At 43.8% G+C, this 23,849-nt stretch overlaps 1 protein-coding gene across 1 annotated transcript in view; it reads left to right on the forward strand.

Annotated features, from left to right (window-relative positions):
• LOC115125729 (GTPase-activating Rap/Ran-GAP domain-like protein 3) overlaps positions 1-23,849 on the forward strand; it is a 188,856-nt gene that overhangs the window by 148,151 nt on the left and 16,856 nt on the right. Inside the window, exons 12-27 of the mRNA XM_065004652.1 lie at positions 360-474; positions 879-924; positions 1,314-1,420; positions 1,848-1,963; positions 3,923-4,027; positions 4,129-4,203; positions 8,017-8,131; positions 8,320-8,346; positions 8,557-8,661; positions 16,589-16,705; positions 17,434-17,599; position 17,760; positions 18,074-18,232; positions 18,458-18,524; positions 19,386-19,493; positions 20,100-20,218. Coding sequence (XP_064860724.1) covers positions 360-474; positions 879-924; positions 1,314-1,420; positions 1,848-1,963; positions 3,923-4,027; positions 4,129-4,203; positions 8,017-8,131; positions 8,320-8,346; positions 8,557-8,661; positions 16,589-16,705; positions 17,434-17,599; position 17,760; positions 18,074-18,232; positions 18,458-18,524; positions 19,386-19,493; positions 20,100-20,218 — 1,548 coding nt within the window. The remainder of the gene's footprint in view (positions 1-359; positions 475-878; positions 925-1,313; positions 1,421-1,847; positions 1,964-3,922; positions 4,028-4,128; positions 4,204-8,016; positions 8,132-8,319; positions 8,347-8,556; positions 8,662-16,588; positions 16,706-17,433; positions 17,600-17,759; positions 17,761-18,073; positions 18,233-18,457; positions 18,525-19,385; positions 19,494-20,099; positions 20,219-23,849) is intronic.

Below are 23,849 nucleotides of genomic sequence, written 5' to 3' on the forward strand. Positions count from 1 at the left end.
TGTGTGTGTGTGTGTGTGTGTGTGTGTGTGTGTGTGTGTGTGTGTGTGTGTGTGTCCTCTGCCTGCTTCAGAGTCACTTTATTCACAAAGTACATTTACACATTCTTGGAAAATAGGACTTTAGTGAATAGGGGCTGCCAGCAATAGACAATGTACAAAGATATGATTATAATAATTAATGGAAGCTCTGAAATTATATTTTAGATGCTCATAAAAGAGGCATTCATGCTTTAGGCCAGAGATTGATGCATGAACTGTCTTGTCTAAATCAATAAGATATGAGTTATTTCACTTGTTTGCTCCAAGTATTTTTATTGTATGACTTTTCTCATCGTCTCTCTCTGTCTCTCGTCCAACAGGTGGAGAGGAAAAGACACATTGGGAATGACATTGTCACCATAGTGTTCCAGTTCCAGGAGGGGGAGGACACATCTCCGTCATTTAAACCCTCCATGATCAGATCACATTTCACACGTATCCTTTTCTTACGGCGAAACAAAGACCGCTGGGAAATATCTCTGACATTTCTACAAGCGACCTTGAGCAGCCAGAATCGTAGGCCCTTTCCAGAAACATTGCCTAGCCCGTACTCTCTGGGCAATTTAATGTAAATCTGAAAGAATTGAATAGGTATAAGCAATATGATAGTAGCACCATAGGCAGCTAGGTTGGCATTTTCATCATATTGCTTATTGTGTACCTAGGTATCTAACATTGCATATCTTCACAAGTGCCTACGGGGTAGAGAATAGGGTAAGTGTCTAGGGGGTAGGGGGTAGGGTAAGGGGGTAGGGGGTAGGGGGCTGTTTTTGGGCCATACACATCACTGCTTCATAGATTGTATGTGTTCAGGCTTTTACCTTCATTTTCTCTGCAAGATATCTTTGCATTAGTTAGATACAACAGTCAAAACGACAGTTACAGGTATGTGGAGGTGTTTTTTCATTAGTATTTTTCAGGTACATGGCACGTCGTTGGTGTGTGTATGTGCATGTATGTGCATGTATGTGTATGCATGCATACAGATGTAGGATCTTAATTTGATGACTCTTTTGTTTATGAGAATTTTCCTGCACTTAGTGTATTCAAGGTTTAAAAATGCTTGAAGTTTGTAATTTCCACTTGAAAATGTAAGACATGATTTGCCCTAACGTAAAATACAGTATATCAACCCCTACAAAAACATATATTAATATTGATGAATTATAATCCACATAGTAATTCACATGTCCTGTTGCTGTAGGATTATTTTCCGGCTGTAGCACACTGTGTGTGTGTGTGTGTTAAATATAACAGTGCTTTGTGTGTTCCAGATTGAAGATTTTCTCTGAGGAGAGTGTGCCACTGTTCGGACCGCCCCTTCCCTCACCACCAGTGTTTACAGACCACCAAGAATTCAGGGACTTTTTGTTAGTCAAGCGTAAGATCAGTGACTTACTCTCACACATTGTTTAGTTTACAGACTGTTACAGCTGAACTGTGTGCAATGAGCTTTAATGCACTGCAGTGACTAATCGGTCACAAGTGTCACATTTAAAGGCCCTTTGCCACATGCGGTATAACCATAGTAGGACATGAATTAATAGTAAAAACCTCTGCAGAATGTAGACATTATCATTTATGGAGACATTCATTAAGCATTTTCAAGACGTTGATAGTGACCAAAGAAAGTTTGAGTTGGAATTTTTGAAGCTTTGTATTGTCTTTTTACGGTGATCATATAAGTGTGTACGTACATGTGGGTACGTTCTCCTCATGAACCCCTCTCTCCTCTCTCTGTCCTGCAGTAATCGTACATGTGGGTACGTTCTCCTCATGAACCCCTCTCTCCTCTCTCTGTCCTGCAGTAATCAATGGAGAAAAGGCCACCCTGGAGACACCCACGTTTGCCCAGAAGCGCCAGCGGACTCTAGACATGCTGATCCGTTCCCTCTACCAGGACCTCATCCCTGACCTCCACAAGGTACAGCTCTCCCACACACTAACTAACCCAGCCTGGTCTATCCCTACCCTTTTCACACTACTGAGCCAAACCGAGCTGAGCTAAACTGAGTTGTCCTCTCCACTGGCTTGGTTATCCATCCAGCCATTATAGTTGCAGGAACTGTGGTGACAATGAGTCAAATTAAATATATGTGCCAGCGTGGTTCAGGTTGACACGATGGTGTGAAAAGGGGCTCTCCTTTCCTCTGGTTCTGCTCCTGCTTCTAAAAACAAGGTATTATTCTATAGTCCTCCAACTTCCATAGTCCACAAGTTTGCTCTTTAATTCATGCGTCTTGATTGGAATATGAGGTAGTGACATTACTCTATACATCAAATGTACTGTATTTATAAAGCCCTTCGTACATCAGCTGACATCTCAAAGTGCTGTACAGAAACCCAGCCTAAAACCCCAAACAGCAAGCAATGCAGGTGTAGAAGCATGGTGGCTAGGAAAAAACTCCCTAGAAAGGCCAAAACCTAGGAAGAAACCTAGAGAGTAACCAGGCTATGAGTGGTGGCCAGTACTCTTCTGGGTGTGCCGGGTGGAGATTACATGGCCAAGATGTTAAAACGTTCATAAATTACCAGCATGGTCAAATAATAATAATCACAGGCAGAACAGTTGAAACTGGAGCAGCAGCACGGCCAGGTGGACTGGGGACGGCAAGGAGTCATCATGCCAGGTAGTCCTGAGGCATGGACCTAGGGCTCAGGTCCTCAGAGAGAGAGAGAGAAAGAAAGAAAGAATTAGAGAGAGCATACTTAAATTCACACAGGACACCGGATAAGACAGGAGAAGTACTCCAGATATAACAAACTGACCCTAGCCTGCCGACACATAAACTACTGCATCATAAATACTGGAGGCTGAGACAGGAGGGGTCAGGAGACACTGTGGCCCCATCCGAGGACACCCCCGGACAGGGCCAAACAGGAAGGATATAACCCCACCCAGTTTTCCAAAGCACAGCCCCCACACCACTAGAGGAATATTTTGTGTCTCTCACATGGGTAGGCAGACCATTCCATAAAAATGGAGCTCTATAAGAGAAAGCCCTGCCTCCAGCTGTTTGCTTAGAAATTCTAGGGACAGTAAAGAGGCCTGCGTCTTGTGACCGTGACCGTAGCGTACGTGTAGGTATGTACGGCAGGACCAAATCAGAGAGATAGGTAGGAGCAAGCCCATGTAATGCTTTGTAGGTTAGCAGTAAAACCTTGAAATCAGCCCGTGCCTTGACAAGAAACCAGAGTAATATGATCAAATGTTTTGGTTCTAGTCAGGATTCTAGCAGCCGTATTTTGCACTAACTGAAGTTTATTTAGTGCTTTATCCGGGTAGCCGGAAAGTAGAGCATTGCAGTAGTTTAACCTAGAAGTAACAAAAGCATGGATTCATTTTTCTGCATCATTTTTGGACAGAAAGTTTCTGATTTTTGCAATGTTACGTAGATGGAAAAAAGCTGTCCTTGAAACAGTCTTGATATGTTCGTCAAAAGAGAGATCAGGGTCCAGAGTAACGCCGAGGTTCTTCACAGTTTTGTACATTTCCTAGCTTCTGACCACTGATCTGATCTAGGCTCTCTGGTCACGGTTTGTACCACAGCCAATTGAGCTACCTACTGTTCTGAACCCCTGCAGCCCTGTCTATCTCTCTCGGCTCTAACCCCTGCAGACTGCATAACACTGGGACTCCTGGATACTGCTACAATGCTCACATTTTGTGGGTGGACTCTCCTCCCTCTCTCTGTACCCCTCTGCCACTTTCTTTGTCTATTGTTTCTCATATGACTCAGTTCTATGCTGCTATGCTGCTGTATTTCCCACTATCTCCGCTTCTCTATCTCTCTTTCTGTGTGTGTACGTGCATGCGTGTGCCCGTGTGTGCGTGTGTGTGTGTGCACTTGTGTCCCATGTGCAGGTTCCCTTCTCTCCCCAGAACATGCTCAACAGACGCTCGTTCAGTGACGTGCTTCCAGAGTCGCCCAAGTCCGCCCGCAAGAAGGAGGAGGCACGACAGGCCGAGTTCGTCAGGATAGGACAGGTGACACACACAGGGACAGACAACATACAGAGTAGCACAGTCACACTCTTTATCTCATATGCACGCACCACACACTCTCATGCTCTCTCTCCGTTGTCCAGGCACTAAAGCTCAAGACCATCGTCAGAGGAGATGCCCCCACCAGTCTGGTCACTACGGGCCTGTGTAGAAAAGAGGTGAGAAGACACACACACACACATACACACACTCAGCCCCATGCACTAGAGGTTGACACAGGAGTGAAAATAAATTCCTTTCCAGTCCTGATCCTGCATCAGTTCTATAACCCTGAAACTTTCCTGTCCCTTTCTGATAAAAAGTACTCCCGTCCAGTGCTCATTTTTATGTGCAGAAATATGTAGGCTATTGTGTTAGTTCAGTAATGCAATTTGAGACTGTGAAATGTGATTGTCTTACCTATTTTAGTTAAATGCACTGACTGTAGGTCTATTCTAAATGACCTAAATGTAGATATATTAAGCTGGAGGATGAGGACAGAGACCCGAGCAGGATGGTCGGCTCAGCACAGCACCGGCTTAGAGCTGAGCACTGCCACATTTTAACATTTACAACACATTAACATTTGTATTTGTATTTATTATGGATCCCCATTAGCTTCCTGGGGTCCAGCAAAATGAAGGCATTTTTATACCATTTTAAAACAGTACAATACATTCACAGATTTCACAACACACTGTGTGCCCTCAGGCCCCTACTCCAACAATACCACATATCTACAGTACTAAATCCATGTGTATGTATAGTGCGTATGTTATCTTGTGTATGTTTGTGTTGCTTCCCCGCTGTGTGTTTTTTAATCTGTTTTTTAAATCAAATTTTACTGCTTCCATCAGTTACTTGATGTGGAATAGAGTTCCATGTAGTCATGGCTCTATGTGGTACTGTGTGCCTCCCATAGTCTGTTCTGGACTTGGGGACTGTGAAGAGACCTCTTGTGGCATGTCTTGTGGGGTATGCATGGGTGTCTGAGCTGTGTGCCAGTAGTTTAGACAGACAGCTCAGTGCCTGTAGGACCTGCCTTGTTGATAATGTTAAGAAGGCAGAGCATCTCTTTATTATAGACAGACTTCTCCCCATCTTAGCTACTACTGCATCAAAATGTTTTTGACTGCGACAGTTTACAATCTAGTGTTACTCCAAGCAGTTTAGTCATCTCAACTTGCTCAATTTCCACATGATTTATTACAAGATTTGGTTGAGGTTTAGGGTTTAGCGAGTGTTTTGTTCCAAATACATTGCTTTTAGTTTTAGAAATATTTATGGCTGACTTGTTCCTTGCCACACACTCTGAAACTAACTGCAGCTCTTTGTTGAGTGTTGCAGTCATTTCAGTTGCTGTAGTAGCTGACGTGTATAGTGTTGAGTCATCCGCATACATAGACACTCTGACTTTACTCAGTCAGTGGCATGTTAGTAAAAATTGAAAAAACAAGGGGCCTAAACAGCTACCCTGGGGAATTCCTGATTCTAACTTGATTATACAGGCTTCCATTAAAGAACACCCTCTGTGTTCTGTTAGACAAGTAACTCTTTATCCACATTATAGCAGGGGGTGTAAAGCCATAACACATGTTTTTCCAGCAGCAGACTATGATCAGTAATGTCAAAAGCTTCACTGAGGTCTAACAAGACAGCCCCCACAATCATTGTATCATCAATTCCTCTCAGCCAATCATCAGTCATTTGTGTAAGTGCTGTGCTTGTTGCGTGTCCTTCCCTGTAAGCATGCTGAAATTCTGTTTACTGTGAAATAGTATTGTATCTGGTCAAACACAATTTTTTCCAGAAGTTTACTAAGGGTTGGCAACAGGCTGTTTGGTCAGCTATTTGAGCCAGTAAAGGAGGCTTTACTAGGTAGCGGAATGACTTTAGCTTCCCTCCAGGCCTGAGGGCACACGTTCTCTAGTAGGCTTAAATTTAAGATTTGGTAAATAGGAGTGGCAATATCCAAATTGTTAGTAGTTACTATCTTGTCTCAACGCTACAACTCCCGTACGGGCTCGGGAGAGACGAAGGTCGAGAGCCATGCGTCCTCCGAAAACACAACCCAACCAAGCCGCACTGCTTCTTAGCACAGGGCGCAACCAATCCGGAAGCCAGCCGCACCAATGTGAACCTAGCGACCTGGTCAGCGTGCACTGCGCCCGGCCCGCTCCGTTAGGCATTTCTGTCTTTTCGGTAGATGTTATAACCATGTATTGCAAAGGTATTATCTAAGTGAGTTTCATAGAAATGAATGTCAGAATATGTTACAAAGTTATTGACTTCATGGACCTTTTTTGGACCTCGTTTAATGTTAATATAGGCCATTTTTTAGCACTTTTCTGATTTGCTTGATTGTTTTTGATGCTTTACTGGGAAGCTCATCAGAGGTAGATTTACTCATGTTATTTACATTGGAGCGCAGGGTGAGCTGCATAAAGTGGTCTTCCTACTATTGCACACCGCCTCAGTGCTAACAGTGGTTTATAGGCTCATGATTACTGCTTACATTAGCTGCAGGATAAACAGATGTATTTGGTGCAATTTACATTTAATGACTTACATTGTGTTTGCCAATAGCCCTAAGATCATTGTCACAATGCTACGGATTAACGATTAGCTCTTGGATTATCAGCAGCTGTGTCGCTTCAGCCCGCTTGTCCCGCTCTCCGGATGGTAGCCTATTTGTTTAAACCGCACAATTTTTTACAAGCTGTGTACTCGGTTCCTACGTTTTCAAAGACAACTCCATAAAATGTTTCTAAAACACCGCTCTTTCCTTGGCTCTAATGTTAGTGATGGGTCTGCAACAAGACATTGCAATTCATCTATTGGAGGCTTCATCATTTAGCCTACTGACGTAGAAAATATGTGAACACGCTATCAAATTAGTGGATTCGGCTATTTCAGCTACACCTGTTGCCGACGGGTGTATAAAATTGAGGACACCGCCATGCAATCTCCATAGACAAACGTTGGCAGTAGAATGGGCCTTACTGAAGAGCTCAGTGACTTTCAACGTGGCACCATCATACGATGCCACCTTTCCAACAAGTCAGTTTGTCAAATGTCTGCCCTGCTAGAGCTGCTCCGGTCAACTGTAACTGTTATTGTCAAGTGGAATCGTCTATGAGCAACAACGACTCAGCCACACAAGCTCACAGAACGGGACAGCCGAGTGCTGAAGCACGAAACCCATGTCCTCGTTTGCAACACTCATTACAGGGTTACAAACTGCCTCTGGAAGCAACGTCAGCCGCACACAGGCCTAAGATCACCATACGCAATGCCAAGCATCGGCTGGAGCGGTGTAAAGCTCACCGCCATTGGACTCAGGAGCAGTGGAAATGCGTTCTCTGGAGTGATAAATCACGCTTCACCATCGTGCCAACTGTAAAGTTTGGTGGTGGAGGAATAATGGTCTGGGGCTGTTTGGTTTGGGCTACTGTAGGCCCCTTAGCTCCAGGGGAAGGGAAATCCTAACACTACAGCATACAATAACATTATAGATGATTCTGTGCTTCCAACTTTGTGGCAACAGTTTGTTTCAGCATGACACTGTCCCCGTGCACATAGCGAGGTCCACATACTTTTGGTCATGTAGTGTATATTAGGCCTAACCTACACAGTTGTTAATTTTATGAATTACTGTACAAGTGACACACTTCCACCCCAAAAAACCTCTGTTTTGAACTATTCCTGTACTGCCCGTTCCTGTGGACTGTTGATCCTGTCCCGAACTTGACTCTAGATCTTAACTCCCATAATCCGAGTCCTGTTTCCTTGTCAACCTTTACCATGCACTACTTTTTTGTCTCACTGAGGCCTAGTGGATCACCATACCATAATAACACATTTACTAACTGTGTGACATATTCTGTTGTAGCATGCATTGTAACACAATGTAGATGCCAGTTGATATACTGGTAACTACGTGTTTGTGGTTATGCTGTGATGTCCTTTTTGTGTGTGTTTGTGTGCTGCAGCCTTGGGAGTCCCAGTCGTTCTGCAGTACGTTTTCCTATGAGACAGTGTGTGCTGACTCCTGGGGTCAGTCTCTGTTGGTCGCCACGGAAGCAGCAGGGGTCATGATGATAGATGGTGAGGTCATCACACACATATACACACACACTGAGGTTATAGAATGAAATGCGCTTTATAATTAGTGGACTATTTTATTATAACTGTCATATGCATTATTCAATTATCACTTGAATGTCAATGATTCATTCAGCATTGACGTCATCGTAAAATTAAACTCTTAACATTATACTTTCCCTATATTTCAGCTGTTGATCCACTTCTTTCAAACCCAGGTGAGTGTAACACGGTCAATTCTCCCCATTCAGTGCTACAACTTCTTAGTGTTCAATAAACCGAAATCATTGAATTCAGCCTACTATTTCAGGCAGTGTTGTTATTATTGAAGCAACGACAACAGTCAGTGTTTTCATCAATAGTTAGTAAGATCCTGAGCGCTGCATAGGGAATGACCAATAGACCAATGTGTTGTGTTGTGTTGGTAGACGCCCAGGTCCTGCCCCCAGTGCAGGTGTTTGATAAGACCATGGTGGTGAAGCAGATGCATGTTCTAGAGCCTCAGGATCTCCTCATCACCAGGACTGACAAAGGTGTGTGATGGTCTCTTTGTCTCTCTTCATCTGACTCTCTTTCAGTCTCTTATTCTCTCTCTCTCCCCCCTCCCTCATTCCCTCACCTATTTTCTATTTCTCGTTTTTTGCTTCCTCCCACTCCCTCCTCTCTCTCTCTCTCTCTCTCACTCTCTCACTCTCCCTCACTCCTTCCATCCCTCTTTTTCTGAGTATTAGGCTCTTTACTTCTCTCTCCGTCTCTCTGTCACTCCAGCAGACACATTGATCTTCCTCTCTGGGCTGAGGAGGCTGACCTACACACATCCACTCTCTGTAGACTGCTGTTTGTGTGTTTGTTTGTGTGTATCCTGTAGGAACAGGTTCTGGGTTGACCTACTGAGATACACTTACACTTCCCACTGTTACACCTACTGAGATACACTTACTGTTATCACTCTTCAGATAAGGAGAGAGAAAGAGAGACTGAAACAGAGAATGAACAAGGGGGGGGGGGGGGGGGGCAAATCTTTATTTTTGATTTATTTAACCTTTGTTTAACTTGGCAAGTTGGTTAAGAACAAATTCTTATTTGCAATGACGTCCTACACCGGCCAAACACGGACGACGCTGAGCCAATTGTGCGCCGCCCTATGGGACTCCCAATTACAGACGCTTGTGATACAGCCTCGATTCGAACCAGGGTGTCTGTAGTGACGCCTCTAGTACTGAGATGCCTTAGATCACTGTGCCACTCGGGAGGAAGGGAGGAAGGGAGAGACACAGTCAGACAGAACAGAAGAAATACCCATCCAAATAATGCTTGTTTTTATTTCAATGTAATGTAAAGAGAACATTCCAGGTTATGTCTATTATATAGTTGTTTTAGCACCAATCACAAAAGCCAGTCTTGTATTTCCATACACTGTAATGTATTCACCATAACATTGACAGACCTCACTAAAGTGTGAGATATGTCAGAGCATCCCCTAGATTAGCTTCTACAAGTGATAGGATTCCATAGTGATTTAATTAAGCCTATTTGAACCTCAAATCAAGTGTTATTTGTCACGTGCTTCATAAACAGGTACTAACAGTGAAATACTTACGGGCCCTTCCCAACAATGCAGAGAGAGAAAATAAATATATAAATAAATAAATACACAATGAGGAATGAAAACTCAGGAAGGAACTGCAGTCGGTGAGTTTAATAGGAACGAACAAAGTGAACACAAAACCAGGAATAGCGTCTAAAGATGAAAAAATACTACCTAATGGGACGACGGAGCCCTGGATAAAGGGGAAGTAATCAGGGTGTGATGAAGTCCAGGTGATGGGTTACCAGATAAAATACTACCTAATGGGTGATACAACAGAGCCCTGGATAAAGGGGAAGTAATCAGGGTGTGATGAAGTCCAGGTGATGGGTTACCAGATAAAATACTACCTAATGGGTGATACAACAGAGCCCTGGATAAAGGGGAAGTAATCAGGGTGTGATGAAGTCCAGGTGATGGGTTACCAGATAAAATACTACCTAATGGGTGATACAACAGAGCCCTGGATAAAGGGGAAGTAATCAGGGTGTGATGAAGTCCAGGTGATGGGTTACCAGATAAAATACTACCTAATGGGTGATACAACAGAGCCCTGGATAAAGGGGAAGTAATCAGGGTGTGATGAAGTCCAGGTGATGGGTTACCAGATAAAATACTACCTAATGGGTGATACAACGGAGCCCTGGATAAAGGGGAAGTAATCAGGGTGTGATGAAGTCCAGGTGATGGGTTACCAGATAAAATACTACCTAATGGGTGATACAACAGAGCCCTGGATAAAGGGGAAGTAATCAGGGTGTGATGAAGTCCAGGTGTGTCATGATGGGTTACCTGGACCGGTGGTTAGTAGACTGGCGACGTCTAGGAGACATGGATACAATGTCATTGAGGTATAGGTAGGGATTAAGTGACTAGGCAACAGGATAGATAATAAACAGTAACAGCAGCATATGTGATGAGTCGAAATAGTTTGTTCAAAAATGTCAATGCAGATACTCTGGGTAGCTATTGGTTAATCAAGCTAGTCGTCTTGAATCCTTGTCTCTTTCTCTCTTGCATCAAAGGATAAACTCGTTTTAATAGGAGACAGAATGCGATCGGATCATCGTCTAATTGGCCTTCACATAACTCTCATAGAATTTTCACGTGGACGGGGATATTGGAAATTTAATCAAAGTTTACTGGAGGACAACTTATTTTTTAACCAAGACTAAATCACTTAACTGAATTTTTATTGTTTGGGATACCTTTAAATGTACCTTCAGGAGGTCATTTAATTCAATATTTATCAATAATTTAAAAAAGCAGTTTCTGGCTGAAGAGACAAGACTGACAAGGGAAATCCATCAACTAATAGTACAGGTAGAGAGCAATACAAATTATACTACAGAGACACAAAATAAGAGGAAAAACAAAAAGGACTTGAATTTATTCAATGTAATCTATTACAAAAATAAAGCAAACTGGATGAAATATGGAGAAAAATACACAATTATTCCTGAATCTCCGATATGCTATCAGATGTTCTCTTTTCTGTATCATCCTCTCCCACTGAATGAAGATTATGGTAAGGAATTCTTTCCAAATAAAAAATAAAATGAACATTAACAAATGTACAGAAAGGCCCGTGTGAAGGCCAAATTACAGAGGATTAATTTATTGAGGCTATTAATTCCTTTCGGTCTGGAAAAACCCCAGGGCTTGATGGCATACCGGTAGAGGTATATGAAGCATTTTTGATATACTAAAAGCTCCATTGTTAGATTGTTTTAACGACTCCGATAGAAATGGTAGTCTGTCAGGTAGTCAGCAGGAAGGTCTGATTTCTCTATTATTAAAACAAGACCCAGATGGCAAATATAAAGATCCAGTCTATCTAAAAAAACTGGAGGCCTCTTACACTTCAATGTTCTCTAAGAAGCCAGGCCTGGTATTTATAGCGGATTTTGAAAAATAATAAAGTAAGACTGGATTTTATTTAGAAATGCCTGGACTTTTATTTTTATTTTTCAATTACGTGATTCTCTAATAAAATGGGTGAAAATAATGTATAGCAACCCAGGTAAAATAGTAAATAACAGCTACTTCTCAGAGTTTTGAATTGTCAAGAGAAGTAATCAAGGGTGTATGCCGTCGTCATATTTATTCGTTATGGCCATCGAAATGCTATTAAAATCAGATCCAATAACAACATTGGAGGATTAGAAATCCAAGGCTTAAAAACAAAGGTGTCCATGTATGATGATGTCTCAAGTTTAATATTTAATCTGATCCCTGCAATGTCTCATTGAAGATGTTAGATAACTAGATAACTTTTCTGTACTCTGGACTAAAACCTCATTATGATACGTGTACAATATTACGTATTGCATCTTTAAAAAAAATACAACTTTTACATTTCCATGTATGATGATGACTCAAGTTTATGTTAAGTCCACAAGCTAGATCCCTGCAATGTCTCATTGATGATCTAGATAACGTTTCTGTACTCTGGACTAAAACCTCATTATGCATCTTTAAAAAATACAACTTTTACATTACCCTGACATACTTAGTATTCATATCACAAAATATATATATAAATAAGCTCTCCACAATGAATTTCAATAGAAAACTTGTAAAAATCCTGCAACCATGGAGAGGTCTATTTATGGAAAAATGGCCCTGATTAACTCCTTAGTCGTATCTCAGTTTACTCACTTACTTTTGGTGCTGCCTACTCCTGATGATTCGTTTTTCAAATCAAATGAGAAATATTTAACTTTATCTGCTAAACCAGACAAAATAAAGCGTGCCTATCTATATAATGATTATGAATTGGGGTGGGTTGAGATTATTAAATATAACTAAATCTCTCTCTAAGCTTCACTTATTCAAAAGTTTTACTTGAACCCTAAATGCTTCTCAAGTAGATTACTAATAAAAGCTCATCAATTGTTTAAAACTTTGTGCAGATTGCCACGTCTCAAGTAACACACTATACTTTTTTCGATGTCTCTTTTTCAAACAATCATTGCAGATCTGGCTACAATTTCAATTTCATCCCCCTGAAAAGATAATAAATATTACAACAAATATTAAAGTCAAAATAAAACATAAAAAGTAACTTTGAGTTTTTACAGCTAATGCAGGTTTGCCTGAGGCATGTGCCGTGCAGATGTTTGTACACATGCATATACACACACACTCTCATTCAAATACACGCATACACGGACACACACATGTAATAGTGCCAGACATGCACTCAAACCTATACAGTTGTGATTTTTGATGTCCTTGATGTCCTTTGTTTGTTTGTATTTTTTGTTGTTGTTTTCTTTTTTTCTCTTTTGTTAATTTTCTTGGGGAATGGAATTAATTGTATGCCTTTTTTATTATTGAGGGGGGACTGTGGGAGGGGTCTCGGATGGTTGAGGCACAGCTATTGGGGAACTGTGGGGGGAGAGGGATCTTGGAGGGTTTGGGTTCACGTTTTTTGGCCTGGTGGTAGATCGGTCAACGTGCCCTTGAGCAGGGCATTGACCCTGGATGCTTCTGTGTGTCGCTCTGAATGGGAGTCTGTTGGATGACTGGTCTGGTGTAGTTGTTGGATGACTGGTCTGGTGTAGTTGTTGGATGACTGGTCTGGTGTAGTTGTTGGATGACTGGTGTGGTGTAGTTGTTGGATGACTGGTGTGGTGTAGTTGTTGGATGACTGGTCTGGTGTAGTTGTTGAATGGGAGTCTGTTGGATGACTGGTCTGGTGTAGTTGTTGGATGACTGGTCTGGTGTAGTTGTTGAATGGGAGTCTGTTGGATGACTGGTCTGGTGTAGTTGTTGGATGACTGGTCTGGTGTAGTTGTTGGATGACTGGTCTGGTGTAGTTGTTGGATGACTGGTGTGATGTAGTTGTTGGATGACTGGTCTGGTGTAGTTGTTGGATGACTGGTCTGGTGTAGTTGTTGAATGGGAGTCTGTTGGATGACTGGTCTGGTGTAGTTGTTGGATGACTGGTGTGATGTAGTTGTTGGATGACTGGTCTGGTGTAGTTGTTGGATGACTGGTGTGATGTAGTTGTTGGATGACTGGTCTGGTGTAGTTGTTGAATGGGAGTCTGTTGGATGACTGGTCTGGTGTAGTTGTTGGATGACTGGTCTGGTGTAGTTGTTTAATGGGAGTCTGTTGGATGACTGGTCTGGTGTAGTTGTTAGATGACTGGTGTGGTGTAGTTGTTGGATGACTGGTGTGATGTAGTTGTTGGATGACTGGTCTGGTGTAGTTGTTGGATGACTGGTATGATGTAGTTGTTGGATGACTGGTGTGGTGTAGTTGTTGGATGACTGGTCTGGTGTAGTTGTTGGATGACTGGTCTGGTGTAGTTGTTGGATGACTGGTCTGGTGTAGTTGTTGGATGACTGGTGTGGTGTAGTTGTTGGATGACTGGTCTGGTGTAGTTGTTGGATGACTGGTATGATGTAGTTGTTGGATGACTGGTATGATGTAGTTGTTGAGTGGCTTCACTGCAAGTATATTGTATGTTTCGGGATATAAAAAAAAATATATATATATATACATACACTGCTCAAAAAAATAAAGGGAACACTTAAACAACACAATGTAACTCCAAGTCAATCACACTTCTGTGAAATCAAACTGTCCACTTAGGAAGCAACACTGATTGACAATAAATTTCACATGCTGGTGTGCAAATGGAATAGACAACAGGTGGAAATTATAGGCATTTAGCAAGAAACCCCCAATCAAGGAGTGGTTCTGCAGGTGGTGACCATAGACCACTTCTCAGTTCCTATGCTTCCTGGCTGATGTTTTGGTCACTTTTGAATGCTGGCGGTGCTTTCACTCTAGTGGTAGCATGAGACAGAGTCTACAACCCACACAAGTGGCTCAGCTCATCCAGGATCGCACATCAATGTGAGATGTGGCAAGAAGGTTTGCTGTGTCTGTCAGCGTAGTGTCCAGAGCATGGAGGCGCTACCAGGAGACAGGCCAGTACATCAGGAGACGTGGAGGAGGCCGTAGGAGGGCAACAACCCAGCAGGAGGACCGCTACCTCCGCCTTTGTGCAAGGAGGAGCAGGAGGAGCACTGCCAGAGCCCTGCAAAATGACCTCCAGCAGGCCACAAATGTGCATGTGTCTGCTCAAACGGTCAGAAACAGACTTCATGAGGGTGGTATGAGGACCCGACGTCCACAGGTGGGGGTTGTGCTTACAGCCCAACACCGTGCAGGACGTTCGGCATTTGCCAGAGAACACCAAGATTGGCAAATTCGCCACTGGTGCCCTGTGCTCTTCACAGATGAAAGCAGGTTCACACTGAGCACATGTGACAGACGTGACAGCCTGGAGATGCCGTGGAGAACGTTCTGCTGCCTGCAACATCCTCCAGCATGACCGGTTTGGCAGTGGGTCAGTCATGGTGTGGGGTGGTATTTCTTTGGGGGGCCTCCATGTGCTCGCCAGAGGTAGCCTGACTGCCATTAGATACTGAGATGTGATCCTCAGACCCTTTGTGAGACCATATGCTGGTGTGGTTGGCCCTGGGTTCCTCCTAATGCAAGACAATGCTAGACCTCATGTGGCTGGAGTGTGTCAGCAGTTCCTGCAAGAGGAAGGCATTGATGCTATGGACTGGCCCGCCCGTTCCCCAGACCTGAATCCAATTGAGCACATCTGGGACATCATGTCTCGCTCCATCCACCAACGCCACGTTGCACCACAGACTGTCCAGGAGTTGGCGGATGCTTTAGTCCAGGTCTGGGAGGAGATCCCTCAGGAGACCATCCACCACCTCATCAGGAGCATGCCCAGGCATTGTAGGGAGGTCATACAGGCACGTGGAGGCCACACACACTACTGAGCCTCATTTTGACTTGTTTTAAGGACATTACATCAAAGTTGGATCAGCCTGTAGTTTGGTTTTCCACTTTAATTTTGAGTGTGACTCCAAATCCAGACCTCCATGGGTTGATAGATTTGATTTCCATTGATCATTTTTGTGTGATTTTGTTGTCAGCACATTCAACTATGTAAAGAAAAAAATATTTAATGAGAATATTTAATTCATTTAGATCTAGGATGTGTTATTTTAGTGTTCCCTTTATTTTTTTGAGCAGTGTATATATATATATATATATATTATATATAACTTGAGTGTCTCCATTGATCCTAGGTCCTGGCAGCTCTGTGCAGATTCAGGACAACTGAGTTGTGGAGAAATATGCATATTCAAAGAGGAGTCCGTAATTTATCTTCTAATGATCAAGATTTTTTTCTTTGAAGAAGTTTTTGTTCTCCTCAATCAGATTGTAAAAAGTAGGATGATGGAGCAGCAGTGAGAGCTCTTTGATACTGCACGGTACTGTCTTTCCAAGCTAGTTGGACTTCCGTTGCAATTTCTGAAAGCTTACTTCAGGGCTCGGGTATTTTCTGGGTACCAGGGAGCAATTTCTTTTGCGTCAAATGTGTTTTGTTTTTAGAGGTGCGACTGCAAGGTTAGGTTTAGATCCTAGGTGGTTAACTGATTGTTGTATTCCAACGTCCTTGGGTAGGTGGAAGGAGTCTGGAAGGTTGTCCAAGAAGTTATAGCGCAGCTTTTGATAATCCTTGGTTAGGGTCTGAGCAGATTGTTTGTGGCGATTGCAAAATTAATAATATGGTGGTCCGATAGTCCAGGATTATGAGAAAAAAAAACATTTAGATCCCCAATATTTCTTCCATGGGACAAAACAAGTTCCAGGGTATGATTGTGGCAATGCGTGGCAATGCGTAGGTTATGTTGGACATAACCCACTAAGTCGATGTAGAGTAAAGCCTTTTGGAGTGGGTCTGTGGACTACTGTGGAATACTACTATAGAATCACAGAATGTATTTTTTATATAAATTGGTTTTTGAAGATGTGTTGTTTTCCAGGGAAGGATGCGCGTCTCTATGTGTTCAGACTAAGCATGCTCAAGAGAGGCCTGGAGGAGAGGCAGCTGGTTCGCACCAAGTGTGACAGCCGAGAAAACAAACTGGAGAAGACCAAAGGTACACACACACACGCAGGCACACACACACATATTTCTTTTACTATCCTTGTGGGGACCAAACAAATGATTCCCATTCAAAATCCTATTTTCCCTAACCCTAACCTTAACCCCTAACCCTAACCTTAACCCCTAACCTTAACCTCTAACCTTAACCCCTAACCCTAACCTTAACCCCTAACCTTAACCCTAACCCTAACCTTAACCCCTAACCTTAACCCCTAACCTTAACCCCTAACCTTAACCCCTAACCCTAACTTTAACCCCTAACCTTAAACCTAACCTTAACCCTAACCTTAACCCTAACCTTAACCCCTAACCTTAACCCTAAGGTGGGGGGGGGGGGTAAGCATGGGTGTGTGGGATGTGGGCCTTGGAGGGGGAGGAAGGGTAAGCATGGGTGTGTGGGATGTGGGCTTTGGAGGGGAGGAAGGGTAAGCATGGGTGTGTGTGATGTGGGCTTTGGAGGGGAGGAAGGGTAAGCATGGGTGTGTGTGGGATGTGGGCTTTGGAGGGGAGGGGGTAAGCATGAGTGTCTCAGAAAAGAGATTAGAGGAATAGAACCTGCTGCATTTCTATATGTAAGGACCAGACCAGATCCAACATGCCGCTCGGGTAGGGGAAGCACTTCTTAGACAATGAATGGGAAAGAGACAGAGAGGGAAAACTCTCTCTCTCGCTCACCCCTATCACCCTCCCCCTCTCTCCTTCCCTCCCTTACTGCCCCAGGGTGTCACCTGTACTCTATCAACACCCACCACGGGTCAGAGTTGAGGATCGTGGCAGCCATCAGAAACAAGCTCCTCCTCATCACCAGGAAACAGCCCCGCCCCGATGGCATGGGCAACCTTGCCGCCACAACCGACTCGCCCGTGGACCAGTTCCAATACATACGGTACGATCATTTTTACACACAAGCGGACACACACACACACAGTTTACACAGAAACACACAGACACATACAGACTACACTTTCCACTATCGTGCACAGTAGTTCTTTACCATAACCATTTTGAATGACTGTATGAGTTCACCTTAACAATCAGTATTTTAGAGTAAACTTTCATTATGGAACAGCGAGAGTATGTCACCACAGCTAAACCTAATAAGGAATGGGGCTAGTGGATGAGGAGAGGCGCATAGCCAAAAGCACGCTGACTGTGTGAGACCTGTGAGAGCCCCATCCTCATGATCAGTCCCCCTCCGTTACAATTTAGTCATTCAGCAGACGCTTTTATCCAGAGTGCCTTGCTCAAGGGCACATCAACACATTTTTCACCTAGTCAGCTCAGGGAATCAAACTAGCAACCTTTTGGTTACTGGCTCAACGCTCTTAACCGCTAGGCTACCTGCCGCCCTGTCCTCTAGGAAATCTGTCTGTGTGAAACTCCGGTGGTGATGGCTTTGGTGGACGGTCCTACAGGGGAGAATGACAACATGATCTGTGTGGCCTACAAACACCAGTTTGACCTGATCAACGAGAGCACCGGGGACGCATACAGGCTGCACCACGTAGACGCCAACCGGGTGAGACCTCCAACCAACATCGTTTATGTTGTTATTTACCTTCCATTTGTACCTGGTTGGTTAACTGAGAACAGAGCTCAACAATGGAAGAGTTACAGTTTAGGGGAGACGAGTTGAAGACGGGCCAATGAATGATAATTGAATAGAATAAATTAAGTGTTTATTTTCTTCATAATTGAATCAAATCAATTCAATACAGTGTTCTTCTCTGCCATGTGCACACAGGTCAACTTTGTGGCAGCCATCGATGTGTACGAGGACGGGGAGGCTGGTCTTTTGTTGTGTTACAATTGTGAGTCTCTATTCATCCCTTATTTTACATCAAAGTATAAATATTTATCTGGGGTGTTTCTACATTTTAATATACAGTAACATTATAATATACACGGACTATACACTAGACATTGAGAACACTCTTCATCACATAGACTGACCTGGTGTTTCCTGGTGGAAGCTATGATCCATTATTGATGTCAATTGTTAAATACACTTCAATCAGTGTAGATGAAAGGGGGGAGACGGGTTAAAGAAAGACTTTTAAGCCTTGAGACATGGATTGTGTGTGTGACCATTCAGAGGGTGAATTGGCAAGACAAAATATTGAAGTGCCTTTGAACAGGGTATGGTAGTATTGAGACATATTGTGTGTGTGTGACCATTCAGAGGGTGAATAGGCAAGACAAAATATTGAAGTGCCTTTGAACAGGGTATGGTAGTATTGAGACATATTGTGTGTGTGTGACCATTCAGAGGGTGAATAGGCAAGACAAAATATTGAAGTGCCTTTGAACAGGGTATGGTAGTAGGTGCCAGACGCACTGGTTTGGGTCAAGAACAGCAATGCTGCTAGGGTTTTCACGCTCAACAGTTTCCCATGTGTATCAAGAATGGTCCTTTCTTGATATGGTGCAAGTCAATATTAGGAAGGTGTTCCTAATGTTTGGTATACTCCGTGTCTATTATCCATTGTCGTCAACCCACAAATATCTGTTCGTATAAAGCTTACTTTACAAATACGTAAGATGCGTCCCAAATGACACCCCATTTCCTGTGGTCTCTGGTCAAAAGTAGGGCACCGTAAAGGGAATAGGGTGCCATTTGGGACATGGTTTAACGACTGAAATTAGATGTCTTATCTCTGTCTGCTGTACAGACATCTGCTCCTATAAGAAGGTGTGTCCGTTCAACGGCTCCACCCCCATGATCCAGTCCAACGCGTCTGACTTCCACTTCAGCTGGAACCAGATGCCCAATGCCATCGGTGAGTGGTACTGGTAACCATAGCAACCAGCAGTCCCCTCCCCACACGCGGTCAGCCCAGCCTCCGGCCCTGGCCTAAGCCCTGTCACCATGGTAACATGCAGCAGCGGGTGGCTACTGAGTCTAGGTCGTTGAGTGTGTTCTTCTGTGCTTCTGTGTGTTTGTTTCTGACGACTGATGAAAGCAGAGAATGGCCGACTAAAGAGACATTACTTTTTGATTTAAATAAATATGACATAAACTACAGTTTCTCTTCTACATGTTTGTGTGGGTATGTTTGTACTGGGATGCTGCCTTGACAAACCAATTGTCCCCTTGGGATTAATTAAGAAACGATTGTCTATTATCGATCACATATCCCAACCATTTATATCAACCTCATTTAGCCTGGTGTCTGTCTTCTGAATGTTGATGCTGTGCTTTTTATCATAATTACTTAATTGTCTCATGAACTCTGTGTTACCTTTGGTTGTCCGTTCTGCCTGTAACTTGACTTTTTCTTATGCTGCTGTGCAGAGCATATGATGAATGTAAATGCAGATTGGTTGTCCTGTCCATTGTAAAACCATAGCAGGAAGTCATCGTTGTTTTTGTTGTTGTGTTGCAGTGTGTGCGTTCCCCTACATCCTGGCTTTTACCACGGACTCCATTGAGATCCGGCTGGTTGTCAACGGTAACCTGGTCTATACAGCTGTAGTACCAGAGCTGCAGCTGACTGCCTCGAGGGTGAGTCTGACAGGTGGAAGTGTCCAATCGTGATAATGATTGTAATGAAAATGTGTGCACAATTGTGTATATTTTTTCATGTACACTCAGTGGCTAGTTTATTTAGGTAGAACCATCTAGTACCACCCTTTTGCTTCCAGAACTGCCTGAATTATTTGGGGCATGGATTCTACAAGTCGGAAACGTTCCACTGTTGGTCAATGCTGACTCGATGGCATCACGCAGTTGCTGCAGATTGGACGGCAGTACACCAGCCTGTACACGTTCCACAGGAAGGTTGATCAATGCTTTTCACTCTTTGAAAAAAGGTGCTAAATAAAACCATACTGAGTTCTTTGGTTTGCCCCATAGAGGAACCCTTTTTGGTGCTGTTTGGTGCTGTGTAGCTGTGTAAGGGTTGAGGAAAAGATGAACGGAGCAAAGTACAGAGAGACCCTTGATGAAAACCTGCTACAAGAGTGCTCAGGACCTCAGACTGGGGCGAAGGTTTACCTTCCAACAGGACATTGACCCTAAGTACAGCCAAGACAACGCAGGAGTGGCTTTGGGACAAGTCTCTGAATGTCCTTGAGTGGCCCAGCCAGAGCCCAGACTTGAACCCGATCGAACATCTCCGGAGAGACCCGAAAATAGCTGTGCAGCAACGCTCCCCATTCAACCTGACAGAGCTTGACAGGATCTGCAGAGAAGAATGGGAGAAACTCCCTGGATACAGGTGTGCCAAGCTTGTAGCGTCATACCCAAGAAGACTCAAGGCTGTAATCACTGCCAAACGTACTTCAACAAAGAACTGAGTAAATGGTCTTAATACTTAGGTAAATGTGATATTTCAGTTTTTTTTATTTTTAATACATTCTAGACCTATTTTTGCTTCGTCATTATGGGGTATTGTGATGTCATTATGGGGTATTGTGATGTCATTATGGGGTATTGTGATGTCATTATGGGGTATTGTGTTTAGATTAATGAGTTGTTTTAATCCATTCCAGAATAAGGCCGTAACATAATGTGGAAAAAGTCAAGGGTTCTGAATATGTTTTGGAACCTTTCATTCTAAGAACCGTGACACCATGCAGGATGGGTCCATGCTGCTTATGCCAAAACTCTGCCATCTAAGAGTGAACCGTGACACCATGCAGGATGGGTCCATGCTGCTTATGCCAAAACTCTGCCATCTAAGAGTGTACCGTGACACCATGCAGGATGGGTCCATGCTGCTTATGCCAAAACTCTGCCATCTAAGAGTGAACCGTGACACCATGCAGGATGGGTCCATGCTGCTTATGCCAAAACTCTGCCATCTAAGAGTGTACCGTGACACCATGCAGGATGGGTCCATGCTGCTTATGCCAAAACTCGGCCATCTAAGAGTGAACCGTGACACCATGCAGGATGGGTCCATGCTGCTTATGCCAAAACTCTGCCATCTAAGAGTGAACCGTGACACCATGCAGGATGGGTCCATGCTGCTTATGCCAAAACTCGGCCATCTAAGAGTGAACCGTGACACCATGCAGGATGGGTCCATGCTGCTTATGCCAAAACTCTGCCATCTAAGAGTGAACCGTGACACCATGCAGGATGGGTCCATGCTGCTTATGCCAAAACTCTGCCATCTAAGAGTGAACCGTGACACCATGCAGGATGGGTCCATGCTGCTTATGCCAAAACTCTGCCATCTAAGAGTGAACCGTGACACCATGCAGGATGGGTCTATGCTGCTTATGCCAAAACTCTGCCATCTAAGAGTGAACCGTGACACCATGCAGGATGGGTCTATGACACCATGCAGGATGGGTCCATGCCAAAACTCTGCCATCTAAGAGTGTACCGTGACACCATGCAGGATGGGTCCATGCTGCTTATGCCAAAACTCTGCCATCTAAGAGTGTACCGTGACACCATGCAGGATGGGTCCATGCTGCTTATGCCAAAACTCTGCCATCTAAGAGTGAACCGTGACACCATGCAGGATGGGTCCATGCTGCTTATGCCAAAACTCTGCCATCTAAGAGTGAACCGTGACACCATGCAGGATGGGTCCATGCTGCTTATGCCAAAACTCTGCCATCTAAGAGTGTACCGTGACACCATGCAGGATGGGTCCATGCTGCTTATGCCAAAACTCTGCCATCTAAGAGTGAACCGTGACACCATGCAGGATGGGTCCATGCTGCATCTATGCCAAAACTCTGCCATCTAAGAGTGAACCGTGACACCATGCAGGATGGGTCCATGCTGCTTATGCCAAAACTCTGCCATCTAAGAGTGTACCGTGACACCATGCAGGATGGGTCTATGCTGCTTATGCCAAAACTCTGCCATCTAAGAGTGTACCGTGACACCATGCAGGATGGGTCCATGCTGCTTATGCCAAAACTCTGCCATCTAAGAGTGAACCGTGACACCATGCAGGATGGGTCCATGCTGCTTATGCCAAAACTCTGCCATCTAAGAGTGAACCGTGACACCATGCAGGATGGGTCCATGCTGCTTATGCCAAAACTCTGCCATCTAAGAGTGTACCGTGACACCATGCAGGATGTGGTGACACCATGCAGGATGGGCTGCTTATGCCAAAACTCTGCCATCTAAGAGTGTACCGTGACACCATGCAGGATGGGTCCATGCTGCTTATGCCAAAACTCTGCCATCTAAGAGTGAACCGTGACACCATGCAGGATGGGTCCATGCTGCTTATGCCAAAACTCTGCCATCTAAGAGTGTACCGTGACACCATGCAGGATGGGTCCATGCTGCTTATGCCAAAACTCTGCCATCAGCATGATGCAACAAGAACCGGGATTCATTGGACTAGGTGATGTTTTTCCACTCCTCAATTGTCCAGTGATCCAGCATGATGCAACAAGAACCGGGATTCATTGGACTAGGTGATGTTTTTCCACTCCTCAATTGTCCAGTGATCCCATGCGTACTGGAGCTGCTTCTTCTTGTTTTCAGCTGACAGGGACGGAATGGTCATCTGCTGCAATAGCCCATCATGGATCGACAAGTTGTGCGTTCCAAGGTGCCATTCTGCACACCACTGTTGTACTGTGCCGTTATTTGTCTGTTTCTAGCCCGCCTGTTAGTTTGTACAATTCTTTCCATTCTCTTTCAATGAGCTTTTTTCACTTACAGGACTGCCGCTGACTGGATGTCTTTTGTTTGTCGCACCATTCTCGGTAAACCTCAGACACTGTCATGCTTATTGCCCAGGAAGGCAGAGTTTTCTGACATTCTGAATCTGGCCTGCCTGGGACCGACGATCATATCGCGCTCAAACGTTGTTAGCAATCAAACGAACAATAACTGGATGCCTGTCATCCTGCTTTATATAGCAAGACACGGCCACGTGACTTTCTTTCTGTAGGAGCGATCGATTTTCGTGAACGGGGTGGTGTACCTAATAAACTGTCAGGTGAGTGTATATGCCTGTGTGCGCATCTGTTCATGAGCCAATTTGTTTTGCAAGCAGGGACAATAAACTGTATAAAAACAATCAAAACACACACAACTCTTACACAGCAGAGGGATATACAGTGTATACTAGTATACTAGTGTACCATTTAGCAATATGAAATACAACATCATCATGTTGTGTTAACAGGTGTTGGTTAGGGAAATAATG

Source organism: Oncorhynchus nerka, linkage group LG19 (genome assembly GCF_034236695.1).
Source record: "Oncorhynchus nerka isolate Pitt River linkage group LG19, Oner_Uvic_2.0, whole genome shotgun sequence".
Taxonomy (NCBI): Eukaryota; Metazoa; Chordata; class Actinopteri; order Salmoniformes; family Salmonidae; genus Oncorhynchus; species Oncorhynchus nerka.